Here is a 14265-nt window from a genome sequence, read left to right as displayed (position 1 = left end):
CCGCCCTGCCATGTCATTTACAGCTGTTATTTTTTCCAACCTCGGATTCAGTCAAGGTTCACACATTAGATCTGGTTGCTATATTTCCTTATTCCTTTTGCTTCTAGAATACAATGGTCCCGCATCTTTTTTCCCCCTGTGCTTTTTGTGGGCTTTTTGGTTAAGTCCAGGTCAGTTTTCTTGTAGATTGTTCCTAGGTGTGTCTGAGTGTTTCTTTACTGGTTGCTCTAACTCCTATATTTCTTATAAACCGAGGTGAGGTCTGGAGGCTTTATAAGGTTGAGGCTAAACATTTTTGGCAAAAATACCTCCCGGGTGATGCTGCAGGCCTCAAGGTGCAGCAGATGGGGGGAGGGGTACTGCGTTACCCTCGCTCAGTGACGCTGAATTCCGCTGGGTCAAGGTGGCAAGTCATCAGCCTCTCGCTGCAAAGATGTGCACATCCCCTTGTAAGTAACACATAACCTGAGGGGTGATATTTTGGTATGGAATGACCTGTGGGTTCCCTTACAATCCTTCATCCGTTAGCTCACGTATATGATCCTTGCTTATACGGATCAAGGATGCTTGAGTCATTCAGGGTTACAAAATGGCAATGTTCTCATTTCTGATGGGACTAGAAATCAAGAGGAAAATCCCTTCTCTTCCTCTTCCCGAGGATGACTATGGATTATGGATTTTTTTTAAAAAATGAGTGTGTTATAACCAATTACAATATTATTCTTTTCAGGGCTGACATTGCCTAAAGTTTAGCCATCTGGGAATACAGATGGGATTAGTTTTGAGGAAAAAATAAACAAAAAAACAAACAAAATCACCACTTGAGAATAAGAACAACTCCAAGATTCCACAAGCAAATTGGTACACCCAGGGCAATGTCCGAGTGATGTCCTACGGCCCCGCGTGTGTGAAGGCAGAAACTTTCCTCAAATATTCTTAAGTGTGACAAGTATGATGAATACCACTGTATGGACCAGGTATTTAAGTCGTTCATACTTTGGTCTTATGATATGTACTTTTAAAGTTTTATTTTAAAAGTCCTTCCCAAAGGATGGCTATAATAAAAAATAAAAAAACACAAAAAATGGAAAATAACAAGCGTGGGTGAGGATGTGGAGAAGTTGGTGGGAATGTAAAATGGTGCAGCCACTGTAGAAAACACTTTGGCAGTTCCTCATAAAGTTAAGCACAGAAATACCATATGACCCAGCAATTCCATTCCCCAAAGAACTGAAAACAGGAATTCCAACAGATACTGGACACCCACATTCACAGCAGTATTATTCACAACAGCAAAAAGATGGGAGAAACCCAAGGGTCCACTGATGGATGCCCGAATGAGCAAAAGGGAGTCTGTCCACGCAATGGGCTATCACTCAGCCCTAAAAAATAAAATTCTAACCCACACTATACAGCGGGGATAAACCTAAAAACACTACAGCAAGCCAAGTAAGCCGGACATAAAAGGACAAATGCCATATAATTCTACTTAGATGAGGTCCCTGGAGAAGTCAACTTCATAGAGGCAGAAAGTAGAAGGGTAGGTGCCAGGGGCTGGAGGAGGGAAGTGGGGAACTGTTTAATGGGGACAGAGCTTCTGCTTGGGATGATGAGAAAGTCTGGGGTATAGACAGCGGTGACGGTTACACAGTATTGCAAATGTATTTACTAACACCACTTACAAATGGTTAAAGCGATGGATATCCTATTACGTGCGTTTTATCACAATTAAAGAGAACAGAAGCCCTTCCTGTCCCTGGGCCCCAGGACAGTCTCCTGCGTTTTGCTCCACGGCCGGTTCCTCTTTCACACTGAGGCGCTCAGGCTCCCCGGGGTCCACCTCTGCTTTGGTGCCCTGGCCGCTCACCTTCCCGGTGGGTCTGCGGCTGAGAGCCCGGGGCCCGCGGCCTGGAGCACACACGCCTGAGCTCCGTCTGTCCCAGCGCACGGGTGGCTCCCTGCTCAGCTTCCTCCTCTGCAACCTGGGGTGAAGATGGTACCTGCCTCACGGGGCCATGACGAGAACAACGGGTAGCGTGTGAGCACGACGGTGCTGGTCCCACAGCCAAGGCCACGCCTGCGCTGCGGTCACTTTACTGCCTAGTAAGTGGAGTCAGGAGTCAGCGTCACTGCATGGTGAGAGTCAAGGGCTTTTCCCTGATCTTTCTCTCTGCTCTGATGCTTGGCTGCTCCCGGTCCGATACAGACCCCTGTGACTGCAGTGGCCCCGAATCCCCGAGACGCTGGAAGGGCCGAGCGCTGGCACACAGGACGCAGAGCTACCCCGGCAAGCGGGAGTCTGGGGGCCGCAGTGTGAAAAGGGAAGCAGGGGAGCCTCCCGAGGGCTGTGTGCCCGGGGGAGCGGGCGGCACATCCCAGGGAAGTCTCCATGGGTGCCACCTTCAGGGCCCCGGGAGGGCAGCAACTCCTCCGCTGGGGACACAGCCACGACTGCGTTCACCCTGGAGGGAGGCGAGACGCCGGCGTGTGATGGGGCCGGTGAGCAAGACCCGAGGAGAAGTCGGTGTCTCTGGGTGGCTTTTTTTGGTGTCGTTTTAAGAAGTTTTGATATGCTTCTTAATTAAAACACATTTCATCTATTCATTCTTTAAAAAAGTAGTTTATGGTATAGGTGAAAATAAGAGGGTCTGTTATGAAACACGACCGCAGCTACACCAGAGGGAAGGTTTTGTGGCAGCATCTATGCGGCTCCATCAGGACACGTCCCCAACACAAGCTCATTCCCTGGTAGTGCTTGCCGTGGACACCCCAGCACGGCCGCCACTTAGGAGAAAGAACGAAGGGGGCAGAAGCAGACAATCCCCAGGCAGACGGTACAAGGAATCTCTCCGTTTCCTGTCTATCCCGAGTTACAGGTTCCAGTGGCTCTGCCAGGGAGAACAGCAGAGAAGGGGTTTCAGGAGAGTCAACAGAAACAAAAGCTGAAACCCATTCATTCAACAAAAGACGCAGAGGATGCCAGCTAAAGACCCTGAAGGAAGAAAGGGATCCCACGTAAGCAGTGGGATCCGAAAGACGTCTCTCCAAACACATGCGCAGGCTGAGAAGGGGACCTTGGGTGGGACAGGGTCACAGGAAGGAAGGGGGGATGTGTCAGTGACAGGGGGCCCGGGGCCGTCCCTCCCAACCCTGGCTGACAAGACGCCTCTCTGAGCAGCAGCTGTGTGGACCCATGGGAACCTCATCCGACGCATCTCAGGCTCCTGCGTCCTTTGCCTCAGGGAGTGGAGCCGGCTGCGAAGGGCCCGCGGGAGACAGTCTTCTGTCACCCCCATGTACTGCCACCCCCAGGCATGTCCTCCTCTGGGGAGAAGCCCTGGGCCACTCCCACCCCCATGACGTGATCTGGTGAAGCAGGTGGCAGAGGACCGGGACACTGTGTTCCTACCCCCTTCTTGCCATCTCCTTGCAAAGCTCACTCTTTGACTTTGGTTAAGAAAATCTAAAAATCCTCTAAATGGGATTGATGTTATTATCACTGAGTTCAGACCTCTTTGGAATGAGGAACAAGTGCTTAGTGTTACTTACATATCTGAAGATAGTATTTGTAATGGAAAGCAAAGGCCATAATAAGCCTGGTGACAAAATTAGAAAAAGATGCTTACATTCAAAGTTCCAAGGGGCTGTCCAGTTACAGGAGTAAAATAAATATATATTTCTTCCCTACATTTTACACAACAATAAATCCAAGATCGATTAAAGAGGTAAGTGTTTAAAAAAACAAGCTGCAAAAATGGTAACAAAGATGAATACTCATCTGATGTCTGGGTGGGAATCTTTTTTTTAAATAAAAGCAATGGAAGAAATAACATAGGAGAGAGTGATAGACTGAGTTACCAGATTTCCCATCCAAAAGGTCATAAAATTAAAAGGCAGACAGAAAGTTCAGAGATTATCTGAAACAAACAGAAAAAGGGCCAGAAGCCTAAATACACACACTATCTAAATACTCTTATTCTGTCTAAAATAACAGCGGAGAAACCAAGACTCCAGCCCCAACAGTGAACCTAATGGAGCACAGATAAGACACATCGGTTTGGGGAAGATGCTTTCACAAACATGTTTGGTAAGACTGGCCCCCGGGGCATAAATTGCTGAAACACAAGCATACTGGGTCCAAGGTGGCAGGAAAAGGGAAAGGCTGTGTTCATGCGGGGGCAGGATTTTATCACTGCAGACGGCCAACGGGGGAAGTGACCGGGGCCAAGCTAACACGATGCGGAAGGACAGCTGTCACACAGGCAATGCCCTTCAGGTGTGAAACAGCAGGCGTGAGGCCGGCTCTGCAAAGGTGACTGGGCATCTCCGGGTCTGCGAGTTCTGGCTTTGCCGGGCTGAACTGGCACCTGACCTCACCACCGCCCGCTCTGGGTGGTGGCAGTCACCCGGGCCACCAGGGATGGAGGGAAAGGCCCTGAACGGTGCCTCAGCCATCTGACGGGCAGCTGCAGAGTGGTCCCTCCACCAAGAAAGAAACCGACATGAGAGCGAGTGCTTCATTTCTGACGCTAAGCAGTTCAAGCTGCCCCCGGAGGCTAAGGATTCCAAGGGATTTTGAGTCCCAAGACTCAGATGCATTAAAAAAAAAAAAGCCCAGAGAGATGCTTCCTTCATCCTTCCATTGCTACCGCGCCAACGAGTTACAGAAATGGTGAGACACGCCAGCCTGAGGCGACACGTCCCCAGTGATCTCCCGCTGGGTGTTCCGGACCGGCGCGGGGTCTGGGGCCAGGCCACCGCCTCCCTGTGATATTTACTCTCTGGCATGAGGCATGTGAGTCTGGAATCGAGCGGGGCTTGACCGTATAGATGGAAAAACCCAAATGTCCTAGACTATTTTGAGATTCACTAATAAACCGTAGACATCGGGGATAAATTAAAATCTTTTGTACTTCACATCAACCCTGTGCTTGTGGCTGACCCGCGATGCGAAGGATTAGGGTGACGTGCTTTCCATGGCTGCCTTGCTCTGTACGGTAACCTGCAGCTCCCGGTGCCGGCTGTGACCTTCCCGTGTCCTTCAGCCTTCCGGGCCGGGGGCTGCCCCTGGGGCTGACGTGAAGGCGGGAGCGCCTGTAAATTCGTCCTACCTGAAAGGCACAGTTTCCTTCCCGGGAAAGTAGACGATGAAGCACACTGTGGGATTACCCTGCTGGACGCGACACACAACACAAAACCAGAGCTGCTTTCTGGAACCCCCCCCACATTTTCCGGATCGGGCCCACGTCCTCAAGGCTTCCACGCCCCCCTCTCCATCAGACAACTTCAGGGGCACCTGCTCCCAGGTGCTCCCGTGGAACTGAAGGTGCAGGACATGCTACCCTGTTGATTTTCTTTCCTCGACCACTTGGCCTGTTCTGGACTTCTGGAGTTAAAAAGTTGGCTAATGCCCCTTGTGCCCTAATAAAAGGTCTCAACATCCGTAGCCCTTTGAAGTCTCTGGCAAGTGACAAACCAAAATGCACGCAGGTCCCTTCTGCCAGCCAGCCGACGACTTGGCACCCTGAGCAGATTTGAGCCTTGAGGCCTCCTCGGAGTTCCTGCAGCCCCACCCTCTGCGAGTCACCAAAACTCCCTGAAAAATGGTCCATACGATCTCATAGAGCCAGTCGGGAAATGCTCATGAAACTGATCTTGAAGTACTTGGCAACTGCAAGCTGCATAAGAATCCCTGGTAAGAATAATTAACCTACTTTGGAGGATGGATTTACTAGGAGAGCTCCATCTGCAACGAGGCTGGGACCGAAATCCTCTCGTTAGAGTTGGACACCATTGCCTGTATTTGCCTGTTCTTAAATGACCTCCATCAATACACGTTACTTTTACACTACATTATATATCATGTCATATCATGTTACATTACGTTACATTACCTTATATTCTACTATATAGAGACTGTATTTGAAAAGAAAATGAAGGGTGAGATAAAAACAAGTCCTATCGGTCACGGTGAAGATGAGAGATGGCCAGGTAGGAGGTACACCTTAGAAAAGCCCGGGGTCGCTGTGGACGGGGCTGCGACATCCCTCAGGGACCGCGGGGCGTGGGACCGCACACGCTGCACACAGCCATGCATCTGCAGGCGGCCGCGGCCACGGGGAGGCCTGAGCCTTTTAACGGGAGCCGGACACCAGGCTGGTGAAGAACTCAGGCTCTGCCCGGCTGAGTGACCACACTTACCACCTCCTGCCTCTGTCCACAAAAACCTGCCAGGTCTGCAGTTATATGCCGAGCGGTCTCCTGGATGCAGAATAAAAATCCACCTTCACACAGTATCTTTTAACCTTCAAAGGTCTAATTCATAGCAAAGAGGGGCCTCCCGTGGGAAGCTGTGTTGCTAAACATTTGGTGACCAAAACTTGTACTGCTCACCGCTTCAGAGAAAAAAGGAAGAAAACCATGAACGATGAAAATTAAAACGTTAGCCACATTGATGATCCTATCAGGCACAATTCCCCAAGAGTTGTCTCTATACTAGATTACTTAAACCAAGACTGACACGGTTACTTAACTAACTCCTTTACCAGAGAATACTTCGGTGGGTAAATCTTCAGCCCATTATGCTTTCATATTTACAGGCATTAAAGATGCAAGTAGTGAAAAAAAAATCTATTTCCTACTTTTTCTCTACAATGTAAGAAATGCAATTCTGGTAGAAATGAACATATAAAGGATGCCAAGGCACACAGGCGGTGTATTACAACAAACCGGAGAGCTATTACATAAGGATGATGTTTACATGTTACTTTTTGTCTTAGATCATCTACTGGGAAAACAGCTCCCCTGAATAGTAACTACCCCAGAGACAGCTGGATGAGGCTTCCTGATGAGGAAACGATGCCCCGGGGGGTGGGGGGCACGGCTGGTCCCAGGTGCCCCCCATCCTGGGAGGGGAGGAACACGGGATAGAGACCCCGCCACCTCCAAATCACGTGATTCTGAGTGCGTGGCTTCACTGCATTGTGACTCAGTTTCCTCATTTGTAAAATGAGGATAACAATACCAATAAGGGCACTTAAAACGTGTGCTTGGAACTTGCCTTACCTTCCCCCCTAGGAATTTGTAATCATCCAAATGTGAATCAAATGACATAAATGAATTAGCATGGACATAACAGCTGTTCAAACTAAGGCACCAATTAAAGCTTAGTTTCTAAGTCAGTGTTTTCAAAACAAAGCATCTTGGTGTAAGAGAAAAGGAAATAAAATGGTGCTGGAAACCACATTCTGAGGTTTGAAACCAACCAGGCTAACTCTGACCAGGGGCTATTTCAAAATGTTGTAATCAGCGTGAATGTAATCCATGCATTTCTGTCCTGGTCACCCCACACACTCCCGCATTCCCTCCAGTATCTTCTGACATTCGAGTGATGGAATCAGAGCTCTACGTAAAGAAAGGATAGAGGAGTGACAGAAACCGGGCTCCAAAGGACAATCCGACAGGCTCAGAAAGCACCGTTCGGGACCATTTCCGTCTTCTCTCCCAGCCAGGCTCTGGCAGTAACCCACACACAGCTGGCCAGAAACACCCGTGAAGTGACCGTAACGGTCTATTAGTTACTTACTAAACAAAGAGATTTTGCCAGAATAATATTTTCTTCCTTTAGAATCAACAGGACACAACTTCCTTCCTTCAAAGCAAGGAGCATGTATTACCTTTGGGCTTAGGAAGCTGACTTATAAGGAAAACGGCTGAAAAATTAGTTAGGCATGAGAACGCAGATGAAGTCCTACCAGGAAGATTTTCACTGCAGAGAGATATTTCATATAGAAGCTCTCTCCACATTGTGGAGAGGTGTTTCAATCCTCACTGAAATGAGAATTCTACACAAGGAGCCATCCTGGAGTGGCTGTCTGTGGTCCCCAGCAGGTGCCAGGCACCCTTGGTAACTAATACGATCACAGTCTCTTCACGTAGCTGGAGGAACCAGGGCTGAACCTAGCCGTAAGTCTTCTAACCAGATGGTAACCAAGGCTCAACCCTCCTCCTCCCCTCCCCTCCCTGCCCCCCACTTAATCAGACCTAGGCCAAACCTAGACCAGAAGAGTCCTAACCCACCTCCGATGCCAGTTTTCATGGAGAAAAGGACCAGAGATGAATACAGCTGACAGCGAACCACTTGTGCCAGCAGCACCTCACGTGCATTGACGGATTTAATCCTCACATCAACAACGCTGTGAGGTAGGTACCATTACTGACATCATCTCATTTAAGTAGGAGGAAACAGAGGCCAGGAGAGGTTCCCCAAGGTGACACAGCCAGTGGAGTCTGAGCCGGATGGGGTCCCAGGGTCCAGTGTCTGTGCTCCCAGCCACTGCATCGGGGTCCTCTTGTTGGCAGTACCCTAGAGACACCCGGATTCTCATGCCCAGACCACTTCCAGGCCAGGGATTCGAGGAGTTGACCTGAAGTGACCCCAGCATTTTGTGAAAGTCCTGCAGGCCATTCCAGCTTGTGGCCAAGGCTGGGAGCCACCTTATTAACGTGGGTGACAGTCCCCACTTGCCAGCTCACTAAACGGGGGATGGAGATCCGCCTTGCTTCACTTGTGGTCTCACGCTTGGGAATATGCTGACAGTCTTTTAAACCAAATTCCTCTACAACGCAAAGTGGGGCGTCACCCTTTGGAACTCATTTTGTTTGGAATTTGTTACGTAGAACTGTCGCCTGCGATAATTCAGCGTTGAGTCACGAATACAGAAACTTGGTCAATTAGAGACACTGGACACATTGAAAGGGTCCTTCAGCGACAGGCGGTACAAGCAGCGCCATCCACGCACGCAAGGGGGGCTGCGGGTCAGGCTGGGGGCGGCTCACGCCCGCCTGCTCGGCACGCTGCCAGCTGCTTCAGCAGTTGGCATTTTCCGTAGAAATGGCGCGCCACCTCTTTAAAGAAAGGCGGGGGCAGGCGCCTGACCCCTCCAAACCCATTTAAAGGTGAAACAGAGCTGTCAGAGACCATTATCCGTTTGCCAAGTTATTTGGAATCCAAAGGACGACGACACTCCCTTCTGTACACGGGACAGCCATCCGCGTTTCTGAGAAACAATCCGGAGGTTTGCAGTCATTGCCATGAGTCCTCCGAACCGCCCCCCCTCCATTTTCCCCTTTTCAAAATAATTTCACTACTGAAGTTCCTGGTCTGCACTCCTGGAGGGCGCCGCTCTCACCCACATTTCTTTTCTAACCCGTTCTTCTGATTCACTAATGAGCCTGCAAACTGGTGGTGCTTTGAGGATGGAGAATGGCTTATGTATATTCGAATCTCTCAGGCTAACAAAATGCAGAGGTGTTGGAGCCAAAACAAATCTAAGCAACCGGCGTCTTTCACAAGTGAGGAGAAAGGAAGGTCTAGAAAGCTCAGAAGCCCCCTTGGTGGCTCAGAGACCTGGCCTCCGTGATGGACGTACTTGGTCCTCCTATCATGGGTCCAAGCGCCACCTCACACAAAGGACTGTTTTGTAAAACTTGTATATTTTCTCTTAGGAAAATAAGTTCTGATTGCACTTCTGGGGAAAAAGTCTATTCTTTAGTGATGGACCATTTTAAAAGCTAAAATAGTAGATGATATAAAATAACGTTTGGTTCAAAAGCTGGCTTTTAAAGGAGCACTAGGAGGTGGGAAGTTTTTCTGACTTTATGCTTGTAAGTTTTATGCTTATATGGCTCATTCTCACAACGTAAAAACGATTTTACATAGTCAAGCGTATTGTTCTGGAATATTAGACAAAAAACTTTATATTATACAAAGTCAAACATGTTCTATGTCTGTTGAAAAGTTGAAATATAGAACACAGAGAAGAAAATAAAAGCTCCCAATAATCCTATGAGTGTTTTCGTTTTGGCATATTTCCTACGAGCATGACATATATTCAATATTTGTACACACACAGGCATCTACCTGTACACATGGAGGCGTGCATGCATTTAACAACATCACTATCGTTCTGTAACACAGTTTTATATCCTGCCTAATCCATGTAACCTTGTATCAGGAGCACTTTCTCAAGGACACACTGGATCGGATCATAAACAAACGTGGAGACTTGCGTTCCCGTGGAAGCTGAGATCACCGAGATGCGTGTCTGCACACACGCTAAGAGGTCGAGGCTGAGGCTGCTGGACGGGCTGAACAAGGACAGCGCCGGCCCAGCTCCTGGTTCTATCTCACGCCTGCAGAGCAGGGTGAACACACAAGCTCCCCCACGGTTCCAATTTCTCTCCCACTTCTCCCTCTTCCTCCTTTGGGGGCAGGAGAGGGTGAGATGGTATTTGATGGGAAAGAAGGAACAGTTACAACTTGAGGAGAAAGGGAGCAATTTAAGGGCACTGAGCACGTGCTGGTGAGGTTATCAGATGTGCTGATGGAAGGTGAGATGGGCGGGGGATCACCAGGAACCATCTGGTCAGAGGATGAGGTGGCATGGCTTCTGCTTCGACCTGCCCTCATCTTCAACCACAGGGAGCTGCCCGCTCTGGGTCTGAGAGAGTAAACCTCCATGCTTTGAGGATGAAGGAGTGGGTTTTAGCAAATGGCCATGTTACGTACCAGCTGTTCATTTTAAAAATAACAGCTTTACCGAGATATAATTCATGTACCACTCAATCCACCCAAAGTACACAATTTGATGGTTTTTGGAATATTCAGAGTTGTGCAACCATCACCACAGTCAATTATAAAACATTTTCATCAACCCCAAAAGAAACCCCATAGTCATTAAGCCACACCCTGTCTCCCTAACCCCCCAGGCCCCGGCAACCACTAATCTACTTTCTGTCTCTGTGGATTCGCCTCTTCTGGATGTTCACATAAATGGAGTCCTACAATATGGGAAACTTTGTGACTGGCTTCTTTTTACCCAGCATAATGTTTTCAAGGTTCCTCCAGGCTGTGGCATGCATCAGTATTTCATTTCTTTTTATTGTCAAATAATATTCCACTGCATGGATGTACCATACTTTAGCCATGAGTTCATGGATATTTGGGGTTTTTCCACTTTTTGGCTACTGTGAATTAGCTAGTGCTGCTATGAACATTCATGTACAAGTTTTTGTGTACATGTATGTTTCCACTTCTCTTGGTTATATACCTAGGCTAGAATAGTTGGGTCATATGGTAACTCTATTTAACTTTTGAGGCAGTGCCAGAGAAGCTGTTCACTTGTTTAGACAGTCCGATGATCCTGAACTAACAAATGTTTAATTTGATTTTCTATTTCTATGGAACTACTGTTTAGTGAAGAGATTATTTTATTCAACGTTGGGGATAGAAAGTCAAAAGCTGCTTTGTTTCCTAGGCATCTTTTAACGAACAATTCTTTAAAATTATATTATTATGAGGATCTTGGACTATTCGGCCATGATCAATCAAAAAACAATTTTAGAAATAGTATTATAGCGACAATAAAAAAACGTTCACTATAAATAGCACGGTTTAAATTACGTTGTTGAATTAAAATCTCCAGTGTCAACAGTAAACTATAAAACCAAAACTATATCATAGAACCCAAAACTTTTGTGTACAGAAGAATTACTGGGACAGTTTGTTAGAAAACTCAAATTCTAGGCTCTGCCCCAAGAGATTACAATCCAGTAAGTCAGAAGTGGGGCCTTGGGATCTATTTTTAACAACTTTCCCCAAACACACAGGTGATTCTGATGCAGGCCCCAGTCTGGCCAAAGTGGGCAGTTTTTGTATTTTCTTTCATGGGTTGTGCTGACAATGTCAACGTGATTGCTGTTTTCTATAGAAACATTTACCCATCCTTTAAGAATTGTCTCGCTCACCTTCTAAATCCTTTTTGAATGGCCTCATGTGGAAGAACTCTTTTCTTCCTTTGTATCTAAAATGTTTAGGTCTGTATATATTTGGTCTATGCATTTATTGTTCTATATTATTGGTTCTATGTGGTTCAAAATATATCTTATTTACCAGCTAGACAGTAAGTGACTTGAAGGCAGAGAGAATGACATATTTTTGTACGGTCGCCTGCGTGTAGGTGCTGAGGACGTTGTGATATAAGACCTGAAAATTCAAGAGCTGCCTTGACATCTCTGAGTTTCACGGGCCCCAAAGGCTTAACCACGAGTTCCCCTGCCCTTGACAGATATGCCCCCCACCTAGCAGGAAAGGCTCCCCACCCCGCTGGTTCCCTATAAGCCAGACCAGCTGTACCCCATCTGGTCTTTAACCTAACACGTTCAGTTCCCTGCCAGCCCACAGAACTATTCAAACAAGCCCATCACATCTTCCCTGGAACCAGGGGCCACCCCACCCTCTTGTTACTAGAAAGCCTGCAACTCACTCTGCTCCTGTGCAGCCCCTCGTGGCCCAGCATGGTGTGCAGTGCCCTCCTCCCCCAGTGGTGAGTACAGGTGACTGATAAACTCTGTCATCTCACCTGCCCAGGCCAGGTGTTGTGTGCCCAGCCTCTAGCACTATTTAGGACAGGGATCCCTCCCTCACCAATGGGTGAATAGGAGGTGGTCAGAGCAGACGTAGTTGGTGCTCAGCTGTACGTATTGCTGGCTAAATGACCCTGAGCTTAGAATAGAGATTTTAGATAATAGCTTACCTTGACCTGCGTTATGTGCGTATACTTTTCTGGAGGGGAGGAGTATAGAAGCGGGGAATCAGGTGTTGGACTGAATTTCTAAAACCCAGTCCGGGGGCAGAAAGGGAAATAATACAGCCGTGAATCACATTTTGTTTAAAACTGAGCAATCCAGTCTGAAGGATGAATTTAGGCTGATTTGTTGCCCAATACAGCCGAAACAACCTGCTTTTGCTTTCCTCCTCAATGCTCTTTTCCCCAAATGGTACGTTACAGCAGAGCATATGTGGAGGATGGTATTTACACAATATGGCTTTCCCTCTGAAGACTGTGGAAATTTTGCAGGGCTATGTTAAATATTCAGGGACATGCTTGTATTGTGTATTATCAATCAGAGAGTAACACGTCGACATACAGAAATCATGCAACACTAAACAGAATGTCTATTTCCCCCAATAACAAGCAGAGGATAAACCACAGTTACGTGTCTCCCCCTCTGTGACCTCTCACCTTTCAAGGTGGCCTTCTTAAGAACCTTCATTGCGTAGAGCTGCCCAGCATCCGACCCCTTGACCTTCCTCACCAGGAACACCTGAGAAAGAGAACACAGAACACCTGCAGTTGATATGACTGTAAATTCATTTTCCTCATTTGATTTGACACGGGGATACACAGGGAGTTTAGGAAACTCCAATAAAATAAATACACTGTAGGAAAAACCTAAATGTAAAATCTTCTCCAACATCTGGGATGTCAGGAAAAGTTCATCTAATTTATTACAACCCTGTGAGGAGCCATGTTACGTGTTCGTATGAAGAATCGCATTTTTTTCCGCACGATTCACTTTCTATGAAACATTTTATATCAGAGGGAATAGCACCCTCCTTTTAAAAAAAGACCAGTTGTTTAGAAAAACAAACACTATTCAGAAGTTTTCAGGGAGGTCATTTGGTTTATTGTAAATATGCCCTGTAAATCCCCAAGGCGAAGGCCACCCTGAGAGTCACTGCCAACCACACAGGACACTCTCTGACTCTCAAGATGAGCTAGGCTCTCTTATTTTGAGCTTTCTTCATCCAAATTTTAGCTTTGAGTAGTTTAAGTTTATGGATGGAGTTGGTTTCTAAATGGCTCTTACATAACCTCATGTGGACACAACATCTGCTGGGATACATTCTGACGTGTATCGTGGAGGAAAAGACAATTGTTTGAGAGGCTGAGCTTAAAAGTCACATTCATAGTTGTTGAACAAAATTAGTAAAAAACCAACCAACCAACCTGGGGTATCCGTTAAGAACAGAACACCGTACACGCAGATGAAACAACAGTATGTGCTTTTCCTAACAGTATTTACCAATAGATGCAAAAATCTGCTGTCATGACAGAGACGCGGGTGCAGAGGACACGTGCGTCCAGAAGGCACAGGTGCTGCCCGCGTGTGCTTGGAGCTTGACTGGGTGCAGTCGCCACGGATCGTGTTCAAACCCACAGGGGCTGTGGGACAGAGTGATCTACCCACCGTACTGCAGTGAAGACGACTCATTAGCCCCAAGACGAGGCATTCGTCATCGGAACGCTAGTGACAAGAGTAAAACCCCTCTTTCAAAAGGAGGGGACAACGGAGAAAAATGAGGACAGGTATATGAAGAATGTGTGTTCAGAAGGTCGAGCCTTCGGAATATCCAGAGTC

The 14265-nt window shown here is 47.4% G+C and overlaps 1 protein-coding gene across 4 annotated transcripts in view; it reads right to left on the bottom strand.

Moving 5' to 3' along the window:
• The window catches only part of RPS6KA2 (ribosomal protein S6 kinase A2), a 375008-nt gene that overhangs the window by 70302 nt on the left and 290441 nt on the right, over positions 1-14265 (bottom strand). For all 4 annotated transcript variants that reach the window (XM_036871414.1, XM_036871417.1, XM_036871415.1 and 1 more), the window contains one exon: positions 13086-13167. In XM_036871414.1, coding sequence (XP_036727309.1) covers positions 13086-13167 — 82 coding nt within the window. The remainder of the gene's footprint in view (positions 1-13085; positions 13168-14265) is intronic.

This window comes from Balaenoptera musculus, chromosome 12 (genome assembly GCF_009873245.2).
Source record: "Balaenoptera musculus isolate JJ_BM4_2016_0621 chromosome 12, mBalMus1.pri.v3, whole genome shotgun sequence".
Classification (NCBI taxonomy): Eukaryota; Metazoa; Chordata; class Mammalia; order Artiodactyla; family Balaenopteridae; genus Balaenoptera; species Balaenoptera musculus.
The sequence above is the reverse complement of the archived record's forward strand: the minus strand, read 5'-3'. Positions and strand labels throughout refer to the sequence as shown.